Genomic DNA, 17,539 nt, shown 5'->3' on the forward strand with positions numbered 1-17,539 from the left:
CCAGCCAAGTAAGACAAAGAGCAAAGTTTTATCATAGGAAGGACAGAGAGGTCAGCCCGAGGTACATTCCTATAGGCCGGATACTCTGCATGTACTAGGGGTAGGGAACTGCCAGCCAGGCAATTATAGGGCACAACTTCATTGCCTCGGCAGATCACTTTCTACCATTATCAACGAATTATTTTTGGCTACTGCAAACCACTGTCAATTTCCTCACTTGACGATGATACCTTTTCAATGTCCTGTACTAGAAGGCCAGTAGCCACATGTTACCCCTACTCACTCACTTTGCGCTGCTTTTCCAGTTGCGGGTGTTGTAGATTTCATCCTCAGAGGAAGTGTCATCATGGTACTCTGCCGCCTTGAGCAACTTGCTGTGCACACCGCCACCAGAGGCACTGTTGCTGGCACTTTTGCGCCTCTTCTGTTGTCCTATCCCATCGTCATCGTCGTCATCGTCAAACAATGTTCCCCCATTGCTTTGCACAGGCATGAAGCCTGCTCTCTCAGGCTGTCGCTGGCTCATCACCACAGTGTACAGACACAGGGCACTCACCATCAGCAGCAGCACCAGAGAACCTGCGCAAACAGAGACAACATGGAAAACCATTCATCACGTGGGGGCTGTCTTGAAATGTATGCTGAGACAAACTGCAGCCTGCCTTTAAACCTGTCAAGTGCTACTTTTCTCTTTCTCTGCTTCTTCTATGCCACTACAGAGTTCGGCCAAATGCCATCCTTTGGTAATGTGCTAAAGCTGACAGTGCAAAAAGAGAATTCGGAAATGAAAGCACTGTCCAAGTCTGTCATCATGCTGTTAATTGTGATTAAGTTGCACCACATAGCTACAACTTGTATCTCGTTAAAACTATGTATGCCTTAACATAGAGGTCTGCTACCACTAAACACTAGTTTGGATGAGAAACTAATTACACAGAAACTAATCCTAATCTAGAATAATTTAATTAAAAAATGTACTATTCTTTAGCGAGCAGAAAAGCATAACATGCAAGAACCCTTACTCACCTGTAAGAACAACAAATACATGTTTTGGTAGGCCAGCAATCACAATGTTCTCTTGCAGAAGGAACTCAACCGTTGTGCTACGACCAGCATAAACTTCCACAATCTGCAAAGCATAAAGCAAGAAGCAGGGTTCTGCATCATGATGCATTCATAGTTCTTGCATAAACCTCTCACTGGAGAAAAGCTGTTTTTTTTATCCACTTTAATTTTCGTAAACATTATCATATCTACATTTCAATTAGAACCCTGTAATAATCTCCCCTATGCTTTCCTTGGCTTCATTAACTGTTTGCTTCATGTGGTTGTGTCTAACAAAAAATCCAGCCCCTCGGTTCCCCTTCTTCTGGTAATCACACAATAAGAGCTACAGGGCCCACAGCGTCATACTAGTGCAACTGTATGTAATATAGAGAGCACATGAGTCCCTTGAACACTGTTAATTATGCCAAGCATGCATATCTCTCTTTCCAAACTCTGCCACTCTTCACTATTTCCTATGCTGATTAAATTTAGCGGTAGTGTCACAGCAACACTAAGAGCAGCTACACATGCTGACAAGGTGGTCCATTTGCAGTCTATTGTCTTGCAGACAACACTCAGCGAGTTAATATCCAATATTAACACAGCAGCTGTTTGTGCAGGACTTGTGAAAGCTGTTTCCACACAGCCAGAATTCCCCCTGGCATTTTGAATTTTCATTGATATTGCTTTTGTCACGAACCACTTGGGGAAGTCAGCGTTCGCGACTAGCAGTGAGAGCAACGATAAAGCAGCGAGAGGCAGCACAGCCGATCGAGCACCGAAACAAGGTTGTTGTTGTTGTTTTGTCCTGAGTGGGGTTGTGGCGCATACCCACAGTGGGGGATTGGCCATGAATCGGGTGGTTATATTCGGTGCATAACACTGTATGCTATATATAGTGTACTGTGAAATGAGGAGCAGTGGGGATGTGGCTATGAGAAAAAGAATGACGACGAGAGAGATAGACCAAAACAAGGTCTATCTCTCTCGTCGTCGTTCTTTTTCTCATAGCCACATCCCCACTGCTCCTCATTTCACAGTACACTATATATAGCATACAGTGTTCCAACACAGCAGACTGGTGCATGTCAGCTTTCTTCAATTATCCACACTGTGATAATTGCAAGTATATATGCTCACAGCACAACACCATCAAAATTTCTGAAAAATGTACAGAGAACAAATATTGAGGGCTTGCTCTGCACTGGAAGAGCTGCAGCTGCACACATCAGGCTTAGGATTAAGTAAGCAAAGGGCCAAGCAGACAACATGCCCTGCACCTCGAGGCTGAATTGAAAGGCATGTAGAATGAGCTGCACCAGCACCCTTGGCATTAGGTCCATTCAGTTTGCCTGCACCACTGTGAATTAGTTCATGGTAGGGCACAAGAAGTTCAGAAATTGTGCAGCTCAATTTCAGTGGTGTAGCCACAACACAGCGCTCAAAGCAAATGCCGAGATGCAGATGTGGTGCAGGCGTTCTGTTTTGTCCACCTAAAGTGCGCTGTCCGCAACAGTTTGAAAAGCTCCGAACCACAAGTATGGTCGGTTTTCCGAGGTATAAGCACACCCCACGTCGCGTAGACACAGCAGACGTGCGTAGGTGGGGATTCAACAGTGCCTACGTGCTGCATCGTCTGCTGCACTGCTGCTTCACACCTGCACACCCACACCAAGTTGGCACCATCAGCTGGGAAGGTGCAGAAAAATAATGAATCCACCCTGCACCTTCCTGCATCTTTTGAAACGAACGGTGTAGTTTAGAGGGTACCATTGCTGCACCGCTAAAATGAATGGCAGGGTAGACCACCTCGTGAACTGGTTCAGATGGTGCGAGCAAACCGAATAAACCAATTGTCTGTCGGCATCAGCAACACATGAACTCCTCTGTCTTCCGTGTCATGTACCACCCATGAAGTAACTAAAGCAAAGGTGCAAAAAAAAAGTGTGTGTGTGTGTGTGTGTGGGAAGGGGGGGGGAGGAGCAGGGAGAGCACCAAAAATGGCTTACAGGTTGAGTTCCAGCCATATGTGAGGTATGTGAGACCCGTGCTCATTAGAAAAAAAGAGGGCACCACATTCGCTGATTCTGAAACACCTCTAAGCATGAGGATATAGATGTGAAGCACCCAAAATGCCCTTGCCTTGGTCATGGTGTAGAAGTCGGGGGCGCTGATCACCACCTGGTAGCTTCCCTCTCCCAATGGAACCCAGAACTCGCCTAGCTTGGTACTTGGCCTATGCAGAGGCTGCCCCTCAATGCTGATGTTAGCACCAGAAACGGGATCGCGGCTCTTGGTACGCACGTAACCTACCAGCCCTTGCGTGGCCTGCAACCAAAAAGTCAGAAGAGCAACAAGAACATTTCCCTCTATCCTCTGCCCAGGCACTGTCAAGGAGTATGGACAAATAAGAAAATGCAAGCAGGAGACAGTATTGCTCTTCTGGTAGTATTTTTTTTTTTTTTTCATTTCTCAAGTGACACAGCAGGTGGAAAACATTTGCCTACAAGCTAAAATGCATCACAATGCAGCAGCACACAAATTACCTAAGACAAAAAAAAAAAGTGAAAACTTGCTTAGCATAGCATTCGGGGACAGAATAATTTGTATACTAGAAGAAAACAGAAACAGAGCATGAGTTGCACATGACATCTAAACTGCCATTGTTCTTAACAGTGATGTAATGTGTTGTTACACAATAGCTTGTCTCCATATATATATATATATATATATATATATATATATATATATATATCAAGACAATTCACTCGAACTTTTTTTTTTTTTTAAATGACAGTTCTTTGATTAGGGTATCTGCAAGAAGTTCTGTCTGTTCTACCATACTGACAGAGATCCGCCACTGAAAATTCCCATGGGTTCCAGAGCATTACCATTTTATCTGACCTGATGCAATTATCCTGATTAAGCACAAAGTATTAAATGGGCTGGAATAGAACATTCAAATTTGCATGAACTAGAACACACTCTTTTTTTATCCTTCTACATTCACCAATGTGCAAGACTGATGTGATTTATTCTTGCATAAAAAGGATCATCTACATAATAAAAAAAGGTGAACCATGTCTAATGCTACGTTAGGATGGATAGTTGGGCGTGTTGGTTAAGCATGATCTGAAGTGAAGGCGGGAAAACGACAACGGACGAAGAGAGGGCACACACACACACACAGGGCGCCCTTTGTGTGTGTGTGTGCTCTCTCTTCGTCCGTCGTCGTTTTCCCGCCTTCACTTTAGATCATGTCTAATGCATATTTAGGAAGTGCTGGCACATCAATGTCATATAACGAACTCAAGTATAGTAGCACACAAAATGCTGGCATTACAGTCTGAATTGATAGCACCCCCTGATTCAGTTATACCAATAGTTCTAACAAAATTTATATGCAAGGTACTTTCACAAGTTGATCTGCCAATTGTAGCACCTAGTTACTGACCTGGAGCAGGTAGTTGAGTATTGACTGCTTGTTCTGAACCCAGAGAGCAGAAAACTCGCTAATGTTAGGTGCTGGACAGCAGGAAATGAAGGCTGCTGTCTCATAGGTTCCAGTCTCTCTGTAGCTGAAGTCCTACGAGGAAATAACGAGAAGTTAACAATGATAAATGTAGGAGCAGCTTGTGCAATGCCTTCTTGCCTACAAGGGCTATGATGACATTATTCTCACATGAAAAACACCAGAAAAAAATAAAGGAAATGTAGGGCTCTTATTAAGCCTTGATAAGATGTTTTATATTAAGGCAATACAACATGAGAGCCAGATTTGTTCTAAAAAAAAAGGAAAAAGTGATGCATTTGATGCGTACTCACCATCACAGAACCATTCAGGTGTCCTAGGTCAGCTGAATCGGACAAAATTCCATCAGATGAGTTGTCTGCAAGTGTGAGTGCATGTTTACAACAGTTGCTGCAGCCAGACCACACACGTAGAAAAGAGCAATGACTTGAACATTCATCTCATGACATTCAGCGCAAAAAGACAAGAATAAAATCAACAATGAACAATGTGCATGCAAGTGAAGTAAGTATGGAGCATTTTTCTGAAGCCTTCAAACAAACTGTCTCTTGTAACCTAAGAACATAAACAATGAATTAAGCAAAATAGTGATTCTTTTACTAAAATTTCATTCCTTCCTTGTCATCTCTTAAAGCAAGTGGCAGATTCTAGCAATAATGGTAACACAGTGGTGTGCTTTCCAACCAAAATGAAGGACAGAGAGAATAAAACCTGGACAGAATCATAACCTCAGCCCTGATGCCTTTCCACACACCAAAGATACTGAACAAACTCTCCCTTGTTTTCTGTAAAAATTAACCAACCATATATTGAGACACTTAGCTGATTGCTGAACCATGTCAGTATTCTAGTGCTGAAGTCATGCTTGTAGACTAGACAAAAGTAAGAGCAAGCATTCCTGTACACTCACAGCTCTTTTTCCCACAGGCAAAGGCCCCGTTAAGCATGTCATCATTGTGATACGCATAAGTCTTGGCCAATTTTCTGAGCACTGCCATGTCGATGGCACCAGCACCTCTGGGCAGTGCTAGTGCCAAGCCACCAGTCAACATGTGGAGCGAAGTGACAAAGTGGTACCGTTGTGTCCACTGTTGCACAGCTCGAACCTCCGGACGTGAACTGCTTCCTTGAATGAAAATAGAAAATGGAAGATTTGAACTTTGCTGCCTTGTTTGCCAAATTCAGTGTTTTCATAAAGGTGCCAAGAAAAATGCGCTCCACAAATTAAAATAAAAAATACAACAGAACAGACAAAAATAAAAATGGAGGGGGGGGGGGGGGGGGCGTGGCGTGAAGTACTCCGAAGCATTACTACCACTGCATTTTACAAAATTTAACATATTTGTAGCGCAAATCAGAAAACCGTAGATCAACAAATAAAGAAAGACATAATACTAAGTGTGCCAACTGTTAGTGCAGTGCTGCACCAGCAGTAGCTCCACCGGCTACTAGCACCACCTACTGCTGCGAGCAGGAGGGGAGTCATGAGAGCAGGGCTAGGGCATTCTTGGATCAAGGAATAAACCATCTGTTATGTGTTCGCTGTTGAGCTTGGGTCTCAACTCTAATAGTAGGTGGTGCTACTGCTGATGCACTAAGTATACTAGGTACACTGCTGGTACACTAAGTGCACTAAGAAACCACAAGGGTTCTTTGTTGACTAAGGTACTGTGGCACTAGTGATAGAGGAACTGCCTTGGACTGTCGCCAGTGCATGCACATGCTTAATATACTCAAGCTTTCAGTTTTAAACTGAAAAAAATGTCAAAGGAAAATATTACTGCCAGCTGGAACCGAAGACTATGTTTCTGTGGACCAAATATGTAGACCTACTACTGACAAAGGATGTTCAGCATCCCAGAAAACAACACAATAATTAAAACAAGACAGGTGGCTGCACCAACCCCTCGTCTCATCAGAGACAGTTACGACTCCTGGCTAAGACTGGCTAACTGTTTAGTATTTAAAAAGTTATTACATTGCATTCAAAGACAAATGAAAACTCTAAACGGCACCTTTTGTATACTTTTTCTGAGTAAAAATAGATCAAACACCAGCAGTACGTGAAGACACTGCTAAATTTTTACATCACAGTGACATCATCAAGCCACAGTCGGGGCAAGAAACTCAAATGGAGGATCTTGGCCTTCATTTTTCCACTAACAAGTCATCTTTACCAAAGAAATATAGTAATGGTTAAAAAAAGTTGCAGTGGCTTAGCTCGGCTATGCCAGGATATACGTAGCGTTAGCAAAGCTTCAGCTGATTATTCTTAGCTTATTCTTAAGATTATTCTTATGAGTCAAGCTTCTACGTTCTTGTGCGCTGTTGAGCAGCATTTGCGCTCTCCTTCTCCATGGCTATACCACACTGGCAAACGCCAGTCAAAAGCGCAGCGGCTCCAGCTGCAAAAACGCGCCCGTGTTCTTGCGTTGTAGAGCAGGTTAAAGAACCCCAGGTGGTCAAAATTAGTCCGGAGCCTTCCACTACGGCGTGCCTCATAATCAGAACTAGTTTTGGCACGTAAAACCCCAGAAAGAGGAAGAAGACCTGTAGCGAAGCCAGGTATCGGTTTCTCCGAGCTTATAGGAAAGGACGTTACCCAATACAGCCATGTGCTTGGCGGCTGCGCGTGATAATACAGGGTGTTCAAAACTAAGCTTTATGGTTTTCTTAAAGTTAGGCACTGAGAGGCACGCGAAGACCACCTGTGCAAATAAGTTATATGGCTAGGGGGGGGGGGGGCACAAAGTGAGATGATAATTATCGCTGTGAGCAGCCCAATTAACTAAAATTGAACAATTCTTTTTTGTTAACGGCAGTAAGTGGGTATGTTTGTATTGAAAACTTAGCGACAGTCGAGTTTCTACACAGTATCAGTCGGAAGAATTATTCTAACGTGTCCGTGCTCCGACATATCAGACTCCAAATTTCAATTGTCGTACTGCGCAGAATAATCGAGAATAAAGACGCGACAATTCTCATGAATTCCCGTGAATGATCATGAAGCTCAGTGACCACTTCTGTGGAGGGATGGCGGGGACATCTTCTCTCTTGAGTCGTGGTGGTGTGTTGACTAGAGGAACGTTCTTGAATACGGGTGTAACGGTCCGCTCCAACGCAGCAGCCACTACGCTGGTTGTTTATGATATGCGAATCACCGCGTATGAAGACTCACGACGCCACCTACAAGAATAACGATGTGGTGTAGTAGGCGAGAGTGCGAGCCAGCGTCTTCATGTTTTGTTTCCCACGCGACGTCATCCTTTTACACAAGGCGCGCATCTGCTCCCGTTTCTCTAACCACGCGACGCCATCCTAGGCCCGCGCGCTGGCGTTGGCCGCTGACGTCACTTCGCAGCCGCGGCTCGAGGCTTCGCCCCGCTCCGTGAGAACGCCCACTCAGATAAACGGATCCAGTGGGCTTGAGCCTCCTATGCTTAATGTACGACAATAAAACTGCGAAGTTACAATGAAAAACTTGTAGCGTACGAACGGTACTGTGCTCGAACTGGATATTGTCAACGTGTAACTGTGATCCCAATGAGTGCTACAGTTAAAAAAAGTTGCCTATGCATAGTTCTTAGTTTAGCTGTTAGTTGTTGTTTTTTATATATGAACACTTCAGCAAGAGATCTCTGTCATTAAGCAGGTTGGTCGCGGAACCGATGACAGCTAATGAGGCAACCGATGACACCCCAGGGGGAAACTAAGTTAATCAGGCGCGAAGGCGCTCGAGCGGACCTCGGAGTCTTTGGCAAAAGGGACGTCCCCTCGTTCATTTGACGCCACCGACGAGACGAGTAAGGCCCGGCAGGCGCCAGGAGGTCCAAGGTGTTGATGAGAAAAAATAGCTACGCCAACTTCGCTACACCACACTCCTACGGAATACAACTAAGCTTGTGAGCGAGCTAGCTTTACTTCTACATGGCTGATGCCAGACGGCGACTGCACAGCGAGCGCGCACCGGCGCCAGTGCGTCTACCACGGCTACGACGTCACTCCTCTGGAATGCGCAGACCGGCGGCAGTGAGTCACGCGCTGCGGCGGCGGAGTGCGCGAGAGGTGCCGGCTCCGGTGGCTCCAGTGCGCAAGCCGTGTGACATCACTGATCCTTGCGCATGCGCAGCACGGCTCTTGATGTGCTGCGCGAAACGGGCTTGGCTAGGCCAGTGTAGCTAACGCTACAAAATAGAAAATGAAGCTGTCGGACCAGCCTGATTTCCTGCTAACAATAGTGTTCCTTCAGCATGCTACTTCAGGGCCTACTGTCTTGTAGGTTTAGTTGCTGGCATTAACAGATACAGCAAATGAGAAAAAACAGCTTTTATAAAAGACAAGCATATATTCTCATTAGCAAAAAAATATATACTACCGTATAAACCAGAATATAGGTCGAAATATTTTCATGAAAAAAACAAGCTAAAGTCACCCCTCGTCTTATATACCGATCTTTGCCAAATGCTAATCGTCTTCTGGCAACCTGTGTTTACACAGGCATTTTTTCTTCTTCTCGCTGTGTCCTCTGTGTGTTCCTGCATCCATAGAGTTTCTCACTATATAGTGAGAAACTCTATGCCTAAATCAGATCTATTCGGACTTTTCCATTCCGATCAACGTCGCGTATGATTTGTTAAGCAGTATTTGTACTTTTTCGCCCGTTGAAGGACAAGTAGCGGCACGAGGAGGCAGTTCTCAGCTGCATTTAAGACAAAGGTTGTTGACTTCATCAAGTGAACAGCAACATAGCCAGCTCAGCGCCAGTTTGGCATTTGGGAAAAAAGCGTGCAGTATTGCAGAGCACAGAAAGGAAAGCTGCTGAAGTACAACCTGTGCAAAACGTCATTTCGAGGGTGTACTGCCTCTTATCCATAGCTTTAAGACACACTTGCGGACTTTGTGCTGCTAAGACACACTGTGGGAGGTGGCCAGTGGCAAACGGTTGTCTTCTGATGACAGTGCTGCTACTTCCGACAAATGAGACTGCAGCTCCGATAGTGGGTGAGCAGTGCCGTGTCGAAAAAAAAATGAGTTTTGGCGGTTTTTGGTTGTTTTCTTTTTTTCTTCCTCTTTTTTCCACCTAAACATAGGGGGTCGACCTATATTCCCACTCGACCTAGGTATAATCCGGTTTATACAGTATATACTCCATTAGCTGAAAAGCACCAAGTTTACAAGCACCAAGCTTGCTACATGAAACGATGCTCACCTTCTTTACTCTGGCATGTCTTATTATTACCTTTGCATCTGTTCTTTCTTCACTATAAAATTCGCTTACCGCAGTCCTACAACCAGAGACACACGAACTCAGTGAATTATTTGGCAACAACTGACTTACCATCAAACATATAGAACAAATTGCTGCCACTAGGGGTGGCTTCATTTGCATCACATTTTCCAACAGACGAGTTGGTGATGCCATCAGGATCAAGTATTGGGGCGATGTGAATTCTGGCAGAAGCCATAATCTGCAATGAAATAAGAGCAAACAGGCATTACTTCCGAAGATGGCTACCATAGATGATACATATCTGTGTTATTTGCAAGTCCTGTCTACTTACTCAGATGCCATAATCACTGACTCTGTTGGCAAAGAAAGAATTGTTATTTTGTTACCATTGGCAACCATTATTATGTGCCAAAAAATTTAATGACCTCAATCAGGCCTTCTAGTGCACAAGCACAAAATGGAAAATCACAAAGAAATCAGAAAATTATGTACAGCCCTATCTACCAATCAGTAGCCTATTCTCTTTGGTGCTGCAATGAAGTAAACTGTGGGAGATCGTCAGGAAACAAGGTGGCAAAGGCCATATTAACACGATAGCATTAAAGGCCCCGTGTCGGCGTCACCGCAGTAGCCGGTGTAGGCGTCCCGGGAGCGAAAATGGTCGTGTATATTCTAAACGGCACTTAAGTTCTTAAAGGGAAAATGAGACATCCACCCAAATGTAGCAATTGGTACAAAGGAAAGGAAACCCATACGGATTCCTCGAAAGAAAAGCCTCGCAGTTGAAGAAAAATTCGTCCTGGTCTGGGACTCGAACCCGGGACCACCGTCTTTCCGGGGCAGCCGCTTACGTTGTCTTAGATTCTTTACAAAGTTATTCCTCAGAATTTTGAGAATGACAGCCCACAAACAAATGTCATGAAACAAAACACCAACGGCACATGCTTTTTATGTTAAATCTTCTCAGACCGAAATATTAAAAGTGTGAAACAATAACAGAAGATCGGCCCACACAAGAGGCCGCGTTTATACCAGAAAGCTCTCCTTCGTGCATAGCGTGCGCTGCCAGCGTTTCGCGGTAAACATTACGGTTACATAAGCTGCAGTTGCCGGGTAGCATGAGAAGCAGTCAGGGATCTTTGATTGCTATCGTGTTGCGCTCTTAAAGGCGAAGCTTAAGCAACCTCCAAATGTTTTGATGTTGGTAGACAGCAGAGAATTGTGCAATGGGATCATTTGATAAACGAGATGTCCACATCAACTCTGTTCTACCGTGACATTATCACGCTTATGCTGCTTAACTCCACTCCACTAGCTGTTGTGTTCTTTTTGATCTACCTATTAAAATGGAACCACAATGATGACCGTTACATAATTAGGTTTCACTACAGTGCCATAGGTTCAGGGTGTATAGTTGTTGCCATGTCTGTTGCCATATCTATCTAAATAACATTTCAAAAATATTTTGCATGTATTACTGCTTTGTTATCAAAATTTTCAGTAGGACATTTTACGATGCATTTTAACGATGCATTTTATAGTTTGCATTATAAAATAAAGAAATTGCGTAAGAACATATAAAAAAGTGCACCACGAACAAGTATTCAAAAGGACAGGGGCAAGTCAAAAGAGTTGAGTGAAATAACTGCTCTTTGTCCTGTTTTTCACAGTCCAGTTCTTGTCTTCTACACATAATTTTAACACAACACTCACAATAACATAACAGCGGGCCCCACAACACAACTCCTGTACATAAAGCAGTGACATCTCCTATCCTCTTTCTGATCTCCAAAGTGATGCTCTTGTTTTCTTTTCATGCACACTTGACCTGTCAACAGTGGAACCATTACATAAACACACATAAATAAGACAACAAGCTGACATGTGCCCATATATTGTGAGCCGACAGTGGCACAGGGACAGTGATCAACAGAAAAGCTAACAGAAAAAGAAGTGTGCCCCTTTCTTTCTTATTAAAAAAACACAATTTTTGACAAGACAGCAGCGGGAATGGAGAATATATCATTCTTCAATGGATGCCACAGCATTTGTAGGATGCAGGGACCTTGATGGTCTTCTTCTGAAGTTTGTTAGGAGGCAGTGCATACCTGCGTGATGAGGCTGTTGTGCTTGTAGCGGGTGGCCAGTGTGTGGGCCAAGTGGAGGAGCATCTCGGAGGCAGCCAGCTGGAAGCCCCCGGCCAGGCCGGCCTGCAGCCGTATCTCGGGGACGCCCGGCCGGTGCACCCGGGGGGTAGCACCCAGCACCAGGGCAGGCAGGTCCCGCCCGCCTGCACTGCTGCCCAGGCTGCAGGCAATGGTACATGTTCAAAGGCAGCTCGGTCATGCAATTTTTGATGAACTAATAATGCACTTTGTGGTGCACTCAGTGACACATTTCACAAGTGAAAAAAAAAAAAAAATATGGTGATCTCTTTGTAGAAAAAGCTTCAAAAGTTACACTGCCTCTGCCCCCTCCCCCTGCCCCTTCCTTTTTTTTTCTATTTTTGGGAGACAACAATTTTCAAGGCTACAAGAAAAGAAAAAAAAAAAAAAAGCTGCTAGCCTAATGTCCTGAAACAAGAGAGGGCTGAGGAAAGTCATACAAGTACAATGGTTATCACTGAATTTGCAATAGCACAAGCCAAAGAGGAGCACAAATGAAAGTATTGAAACTGCAGTACATTGGAATTATGCGATGCTGAATTTTCTCTGGTATACTTTATTTTGTGACCATAACCTCTATGAGTAACTGCTTGGTTCACAAACAGTGACTGGCCATCATATCTATGCTTTTGATGGCACAGTAAGCAGATAAAAAGAAGTCTTAGCTTACTCATTTGCACAAGGTTCACGTTAACATGGTTGACATGGCTGCAGAATACCTTTCATAGGCACACTTGGAAGGTGTCATGGTACCCTATGCAAATTCTGATGATGATGATGATTATTATTGTTGTTGTTTATTGGCGCAAGGGCCATATGCAAATTCTCATTCAGTCTAATATTCTGAATGCGAAATTGTGATCAAACATGCAGTACAAATATCAGGTGCATTAGGTGTTAGAGGACATAATGATGACTTCAGGAATATAGCAACATTTTAGGCAAGTTTCAATATATTCGTTCCGAATATTTTAGTGTTGCTTTTCCTGCATTTTTATGTACATTAAATAAAATCATCATCAGCTTCAATTATTGACTCAGTTCAGCTTTGATAATGGCTATATACTTGGATCAGATAGTGCGTGTTGTTGTTGAGCAATTGTTACACAATAGTAGCCTTTAGCAAGTTTTGTAATTGTGTGGCTATTTATTAGCATACCTCTCAGTGACGCTTGTCACACATAGCGGTATACAGGTTTAGATAATCATAACTAGGACGCTACACTGAAGATGACGTGGCCGCAGATGTTCACAACCAGACATTCTTGGGTCATGCAGGAGCTGTCGGAGCAAGCAAATCCATTACTTAGGAGTGGCGCCTAATGAAATCGTGCACAGGGAGCTTGACTGTTCATTCTGCCACTTGAAATCGTTTTGCAATGCCCATAATCAGTTTTATTGCAATATCAATTATATATGGGCACCCCAAGTGCATTTTTGCCGTGGACATGGACGTCGCTGTGAGGTTTCGTATAAAGTTTAAACACAGTAACGTCGTCTGCCGTGCGCCATACGCTGTATGTTCGAGTGAATGCTTGCGACAGTAAGTCGACGATTGGGGCTCAATCTCATACGCACATGGGAGAAAGGCGGGGCGGAAGCACGCTACTTCTGTCACGCGCGAGGCACATGGGGGGGGGGGGGGGGGTTTACTCCGGCAAGTAGGGGAATGTATGGCTTCATCTTCAGCATCAGACAAAAAGCTGATAACCTGAAATAAGTGTGCTAGATAGGTGACAGAGGGGTTGGTGTGGACGAAGTGCCTAGAGAGATAGAATGAGAATACCAATGTCTACAGCGATTCGAAGCCATGACCTCAAATACTTCATGCATCCGGTAAAAACATAGAAACGTAGAAACATATCAACATTTGGTGACGCATGCGTCAGTAAGCCATCAATTTCTTTATCTACAAAAGAACTCGATTATCTTCATTCGCATCGAACACAAACACATTTACCTACCTGCCTAACAATCAGTGTGGCTCCTTCAATCATCGCCTCCTTGCTTTCCTTTCTGCTTCCATTTCAGACAAGTTCAGAGGAACACACACTGTCACATGAACAGCGGCACAGATTCAGCCAGGGCTAATCATGCACTAGCTACAACACAGCGTGCCGCAATAGGTACTTTGTTATCAATTGGCTGCATGCACGGATCCAGGCGGGGGGGATGTCCAGATGTTCTGAACCCCCCCCCCTCATTAACATTTGTGTTTGCAGCCACAGCATACTGCACGTGAAAAATTCATTCAATCCTTCTTCCCAACTGCTACTGTTATTTTGCTCTGGAGAAACAATAAAGGTTTAACGATTATTGAAGAGAAACAGCCAGCACTTAGAAAACTCGTTATCATCATCCATCTCAAAGTCAGACCCCCCCCATGAAAAAGACCTGTATCCCTTCCCGAGTGGCGGCGACTGCATAAAAGGTGCCTCAAGCACAGTATCAAAATTGTTGCGCGAGCGTTGCTTGCGTGAGCTGAGCCGCGCACCATCAAAATTGAAGGACGCTTAAGCTTCGCCTTTAAGAGTGAACGCAATAGTATTCAAAGATACCTGGCTGCTTATCAGGCTATTTTCTCGTATATTCAAATTACAATGCGACGCTATCATGTCTGTAGGTTGTAGTTACGTCGTACTTTCGGATTTTTCTGACAGATTTTACTTTGAGAAATTCAATTTTTTTTCACTAACCCCTTGCGTCACGCGGAGGGCCTGTGTGGTCGGGGTGGTTCGGGATGAATTTCTCCGCCACGGATGCCGATGCTTACGCCGACACCGACGCCAGATTTTCTGCGACACGGGGCCCTTAACGCTATCGCGTTAAAATGGTTCTTGCTGTTTTTAGAGCGCAGCTGTTAGGCGCTCGTTTCTGCAGCGAGCGTCGGTGTGCCTCGGTGTTGTTGTACCTCGTAACCAAGCGAACGAGCCCAGTGAACACGGAGCGCAGCGGGAGCGGAGGGGAGACGGCCTGAGCATGCGCTAAGTTGTCGGCGGCCACGGCATCCGCCGCTGCGTGGGCGATCTCATCTGCGCTTCCGCGGGGGGGGTGACAGGGTAGCGTGAGGTGGGGAGGGCTACTGAGGCTACGCTCGTCCGCGATACTTGCGGACTGTGAGTGTGTGAGTGTCGCCACTGACACTGGTGGCACAATTTCCCTGCGACGAAGTGCCGCTCTCGTCGTTGGTGGAACGAAAGCATGCGAACAAATGTGTAGTGCCGCGCAAGACGGGCTGTGCGGCGACGATGGCTACGATATGGCACCAGAGTAGCGCGCGTCGTCTGTATAAGGAATCAAAGCGCTGCATTAGCAGAGGTCTGTCTGCGGCGGCTGCTGTGAATCACACCCACGCGTCACCCATGCGCTGCCTTCCGCGATCTCTCGATTAGCGAGGCAGTTGCGCCACACTTCGCTCAATGTGCCGCACGAGACAGATTGTCCGCGCAGCTACCCCACTCTTCCTAATATAAACCACGTGCCTATATAATCATAATACAAAATGTTGACACGCGAAATGAAAACGTGCAGAGCTGCGCTCAAATTTCACATTAGGGAATATAGTAATCATCGGTGCATTTTTTGCTCAAATTCGGAGACAACAGTTTGGTTTCAGTACAACATTAGGTTGCAAAAGCTACAGCAAAACTGTCTCAAACCGGTTGTCTTGCATTCAAAAGGGACACCAATTCATTTTCTGGTAACTGTTCCCCATCTCACACATTACCATTGAGTCACCAAGCTATTTCATACTAGCTGTGTAATGAAGAAGAACAGGGAGCAAGCAGTAGCAGGTAGAGTGTACTAGAATACGGTTGAGTGGGATGAGCGGCTGGGGCCGCGCATGCTTTGCAGTGAGGCGCCCGACGTGGAAAAATACTGTGGCAGCGCTGCGATCGACGTGGATTGGGCCGAATCTAGATCGCGCCGTTGGAAACTGCTGCTGATACTGCTCGGCAGAGTCATTCGTACTACTTTGCATGCTGGTATGTGTGTTCAGACCTCTCAAATGGTGTTAACAATTGCATATGACATATATTTATGCTTTAAGAATAAATTCCTTTCATTCTCTTCATCTTGCTTAATTTTTAAGGCCTCTCAGTGATTGCGCGTGCATTGCGGCCGCAGTGTCGGCTTTCATTTTACTATGTTACTGTACGGTTCCCTTTGGAGAACAAATATTTTTCTAGTACTTCAAGCAGCATGCACCTGTCGTGTGTATTGTTGCACATATTGTTTCTTATCAGTAGGTCTTGTGAAACGCAGATGAAGAAACATATGTAACCTTCCTGCTTGCCACTTTAAACAAGTAAAGCATATCTGCCCCATCCGGCGCCTTGTACTCACATTTACGGGAAGTATTGTTATAGATAAAAAAGAGAGTTAACTGCAGCGCAACATTCCATTCAAGTTTCCACCTTCCTCGCATAATAGAATGCAGAGTGTAATTGGTACGGGGTCATATATTGCGGTCGTACCTCGAACGCCGAAAACGGTTTTAGTTACACATTCTATATGCTAATCTTTGGCCATAAGCCGTACGTGGCATATTTTTTTCCAGTCGATATTACAAAAACTAAAGAAAAGAAGGAAAGCCTGTGCAGTAGCCTAATTAGTGGCTATACATATAGTGGATACGGCTTACCGCTGCTAAACTAGAGCTCACGGGTTCAATCCAGGTCGCGGAATTCGATGGGAACAAAATGGAAAAAGACTCGTGTACTTCTATTTAGGTGCACATTAAAGAACCCTAGGTGGTGAAAACTAAACCGGGTGCCTCATAATCATATCATGGTTTTGCCATGTAAAACCGAAGAATTTGTTTAAAATAAAAAAAAAGCTGGCGGCTGCGTTCTTCGGCTTTTTCTAAGGGTGTAAACAAAAATTATTCTCAAGTCTGATTACCGAGAAAAACATGTTACGCTTATCCTATATTTCATACATAAATGCAATGCCGTTCCAAAATGTATGAGAAAATGTATATATATATATATATATATATATATATATATATATATATATATATATATATATGTATGCAAGATGGTTCTGCCTGCTATGAATATTATTTCTGCGAATGAGAGCTTTATGTGCAGTATTCACTAATAAGTGTGTTTGTTACTATAAACAGGTGCGCTTATTCCGGTCGGGAGTTCTCACTTTTTCAATTAGTGCATTTAGAATATTTGTTATTTTTTCCCCTTACACATACACTTTCAAAATTTATTTAAGGTTGCCTGTGGCAGATATCACAATTCTAGTTAATGAGCTGGTCTACTCGAAGAGGCGGACATTACTTGCACAAAAAATTGAAATGCATAATCGGCTAATTAACAAAAATTTACAAATTAAGTTTTTAACTAATTACCTGATGGCCCATATTGCAATTTACAAATTGTAGCTGTGGAGTTCGTGAGGCGGATTGACTTAGAATTAATTCTCAGGATGACACCAGTTTCGAGATATTAATTCCCGAACTTTGCGGAGAAATACATTGGCGTTACAGTTAAATTTGTGCTTCAACGCAAAAAGCGACGTTTTGTTAAGAACCTAACTGAAACGCCA

At 44.2% G+C, this 17,539-nt stretch overlaps 1 protein-coding gene across 1 annotated transcript in view; it reads right to left on the reverse strand.

Annotated features, from left to right (window-relative positions):
- The window catches only part of LOC119446686 (carboxypeptidase D-like), a 71,558-nt gene that overhangs the window by 6,289 nt on the left and 47,730 nt on the right, over positions 1–17,539 (reverse strand). Inside the window, exons 19-26 of the mRNA XM_037711187.2 lie at positions 11,918–12,116; positions 9,918–10,047; positions 5,490–5,705; positions 4,873–4,937; positions 4,502–4,633; positions 3,190–3,375; positions 1,027–1,129; positions 288–579 (exon numbers count right to left, since the gene is read on the reverse strand). Coding sequence (XP_037567115.1) covers positions 288–579; positions 1,027–1,129; positions 3,190–3,375; positions 4,502–4,633; positions 4,873–4,937; positions 5,490–5,705; positions 9,918–10,047; positions 11,918–12,116 — 1,323 coding nt within the window. The remainder of the gene's footprint in view (positions 1–287; positions 580–1,026; positions 1,130–3,189; positions 3,376–4,501; positions 4,634–4,872; positions 4,938–5,489; positions 5,706–9,917; positions 10,048–11,917; positions 12,117–17,539) is intronic.

Source organism: Dermacentor silvarum, chromosome 3, assembly GCF_013339745.2.
Source record: "Dermacentor silvarum isolate Dsil-2018 chromosome 3, BIME_Dsil_1.4, whole genome shotgun sequence".
Lineage (NCBI taxonomy): Eukaryota > Metazoa > Arthropoda > Arachnida > Ixodida > Ixodidae > Dermacentor > Dermacentor silvarum.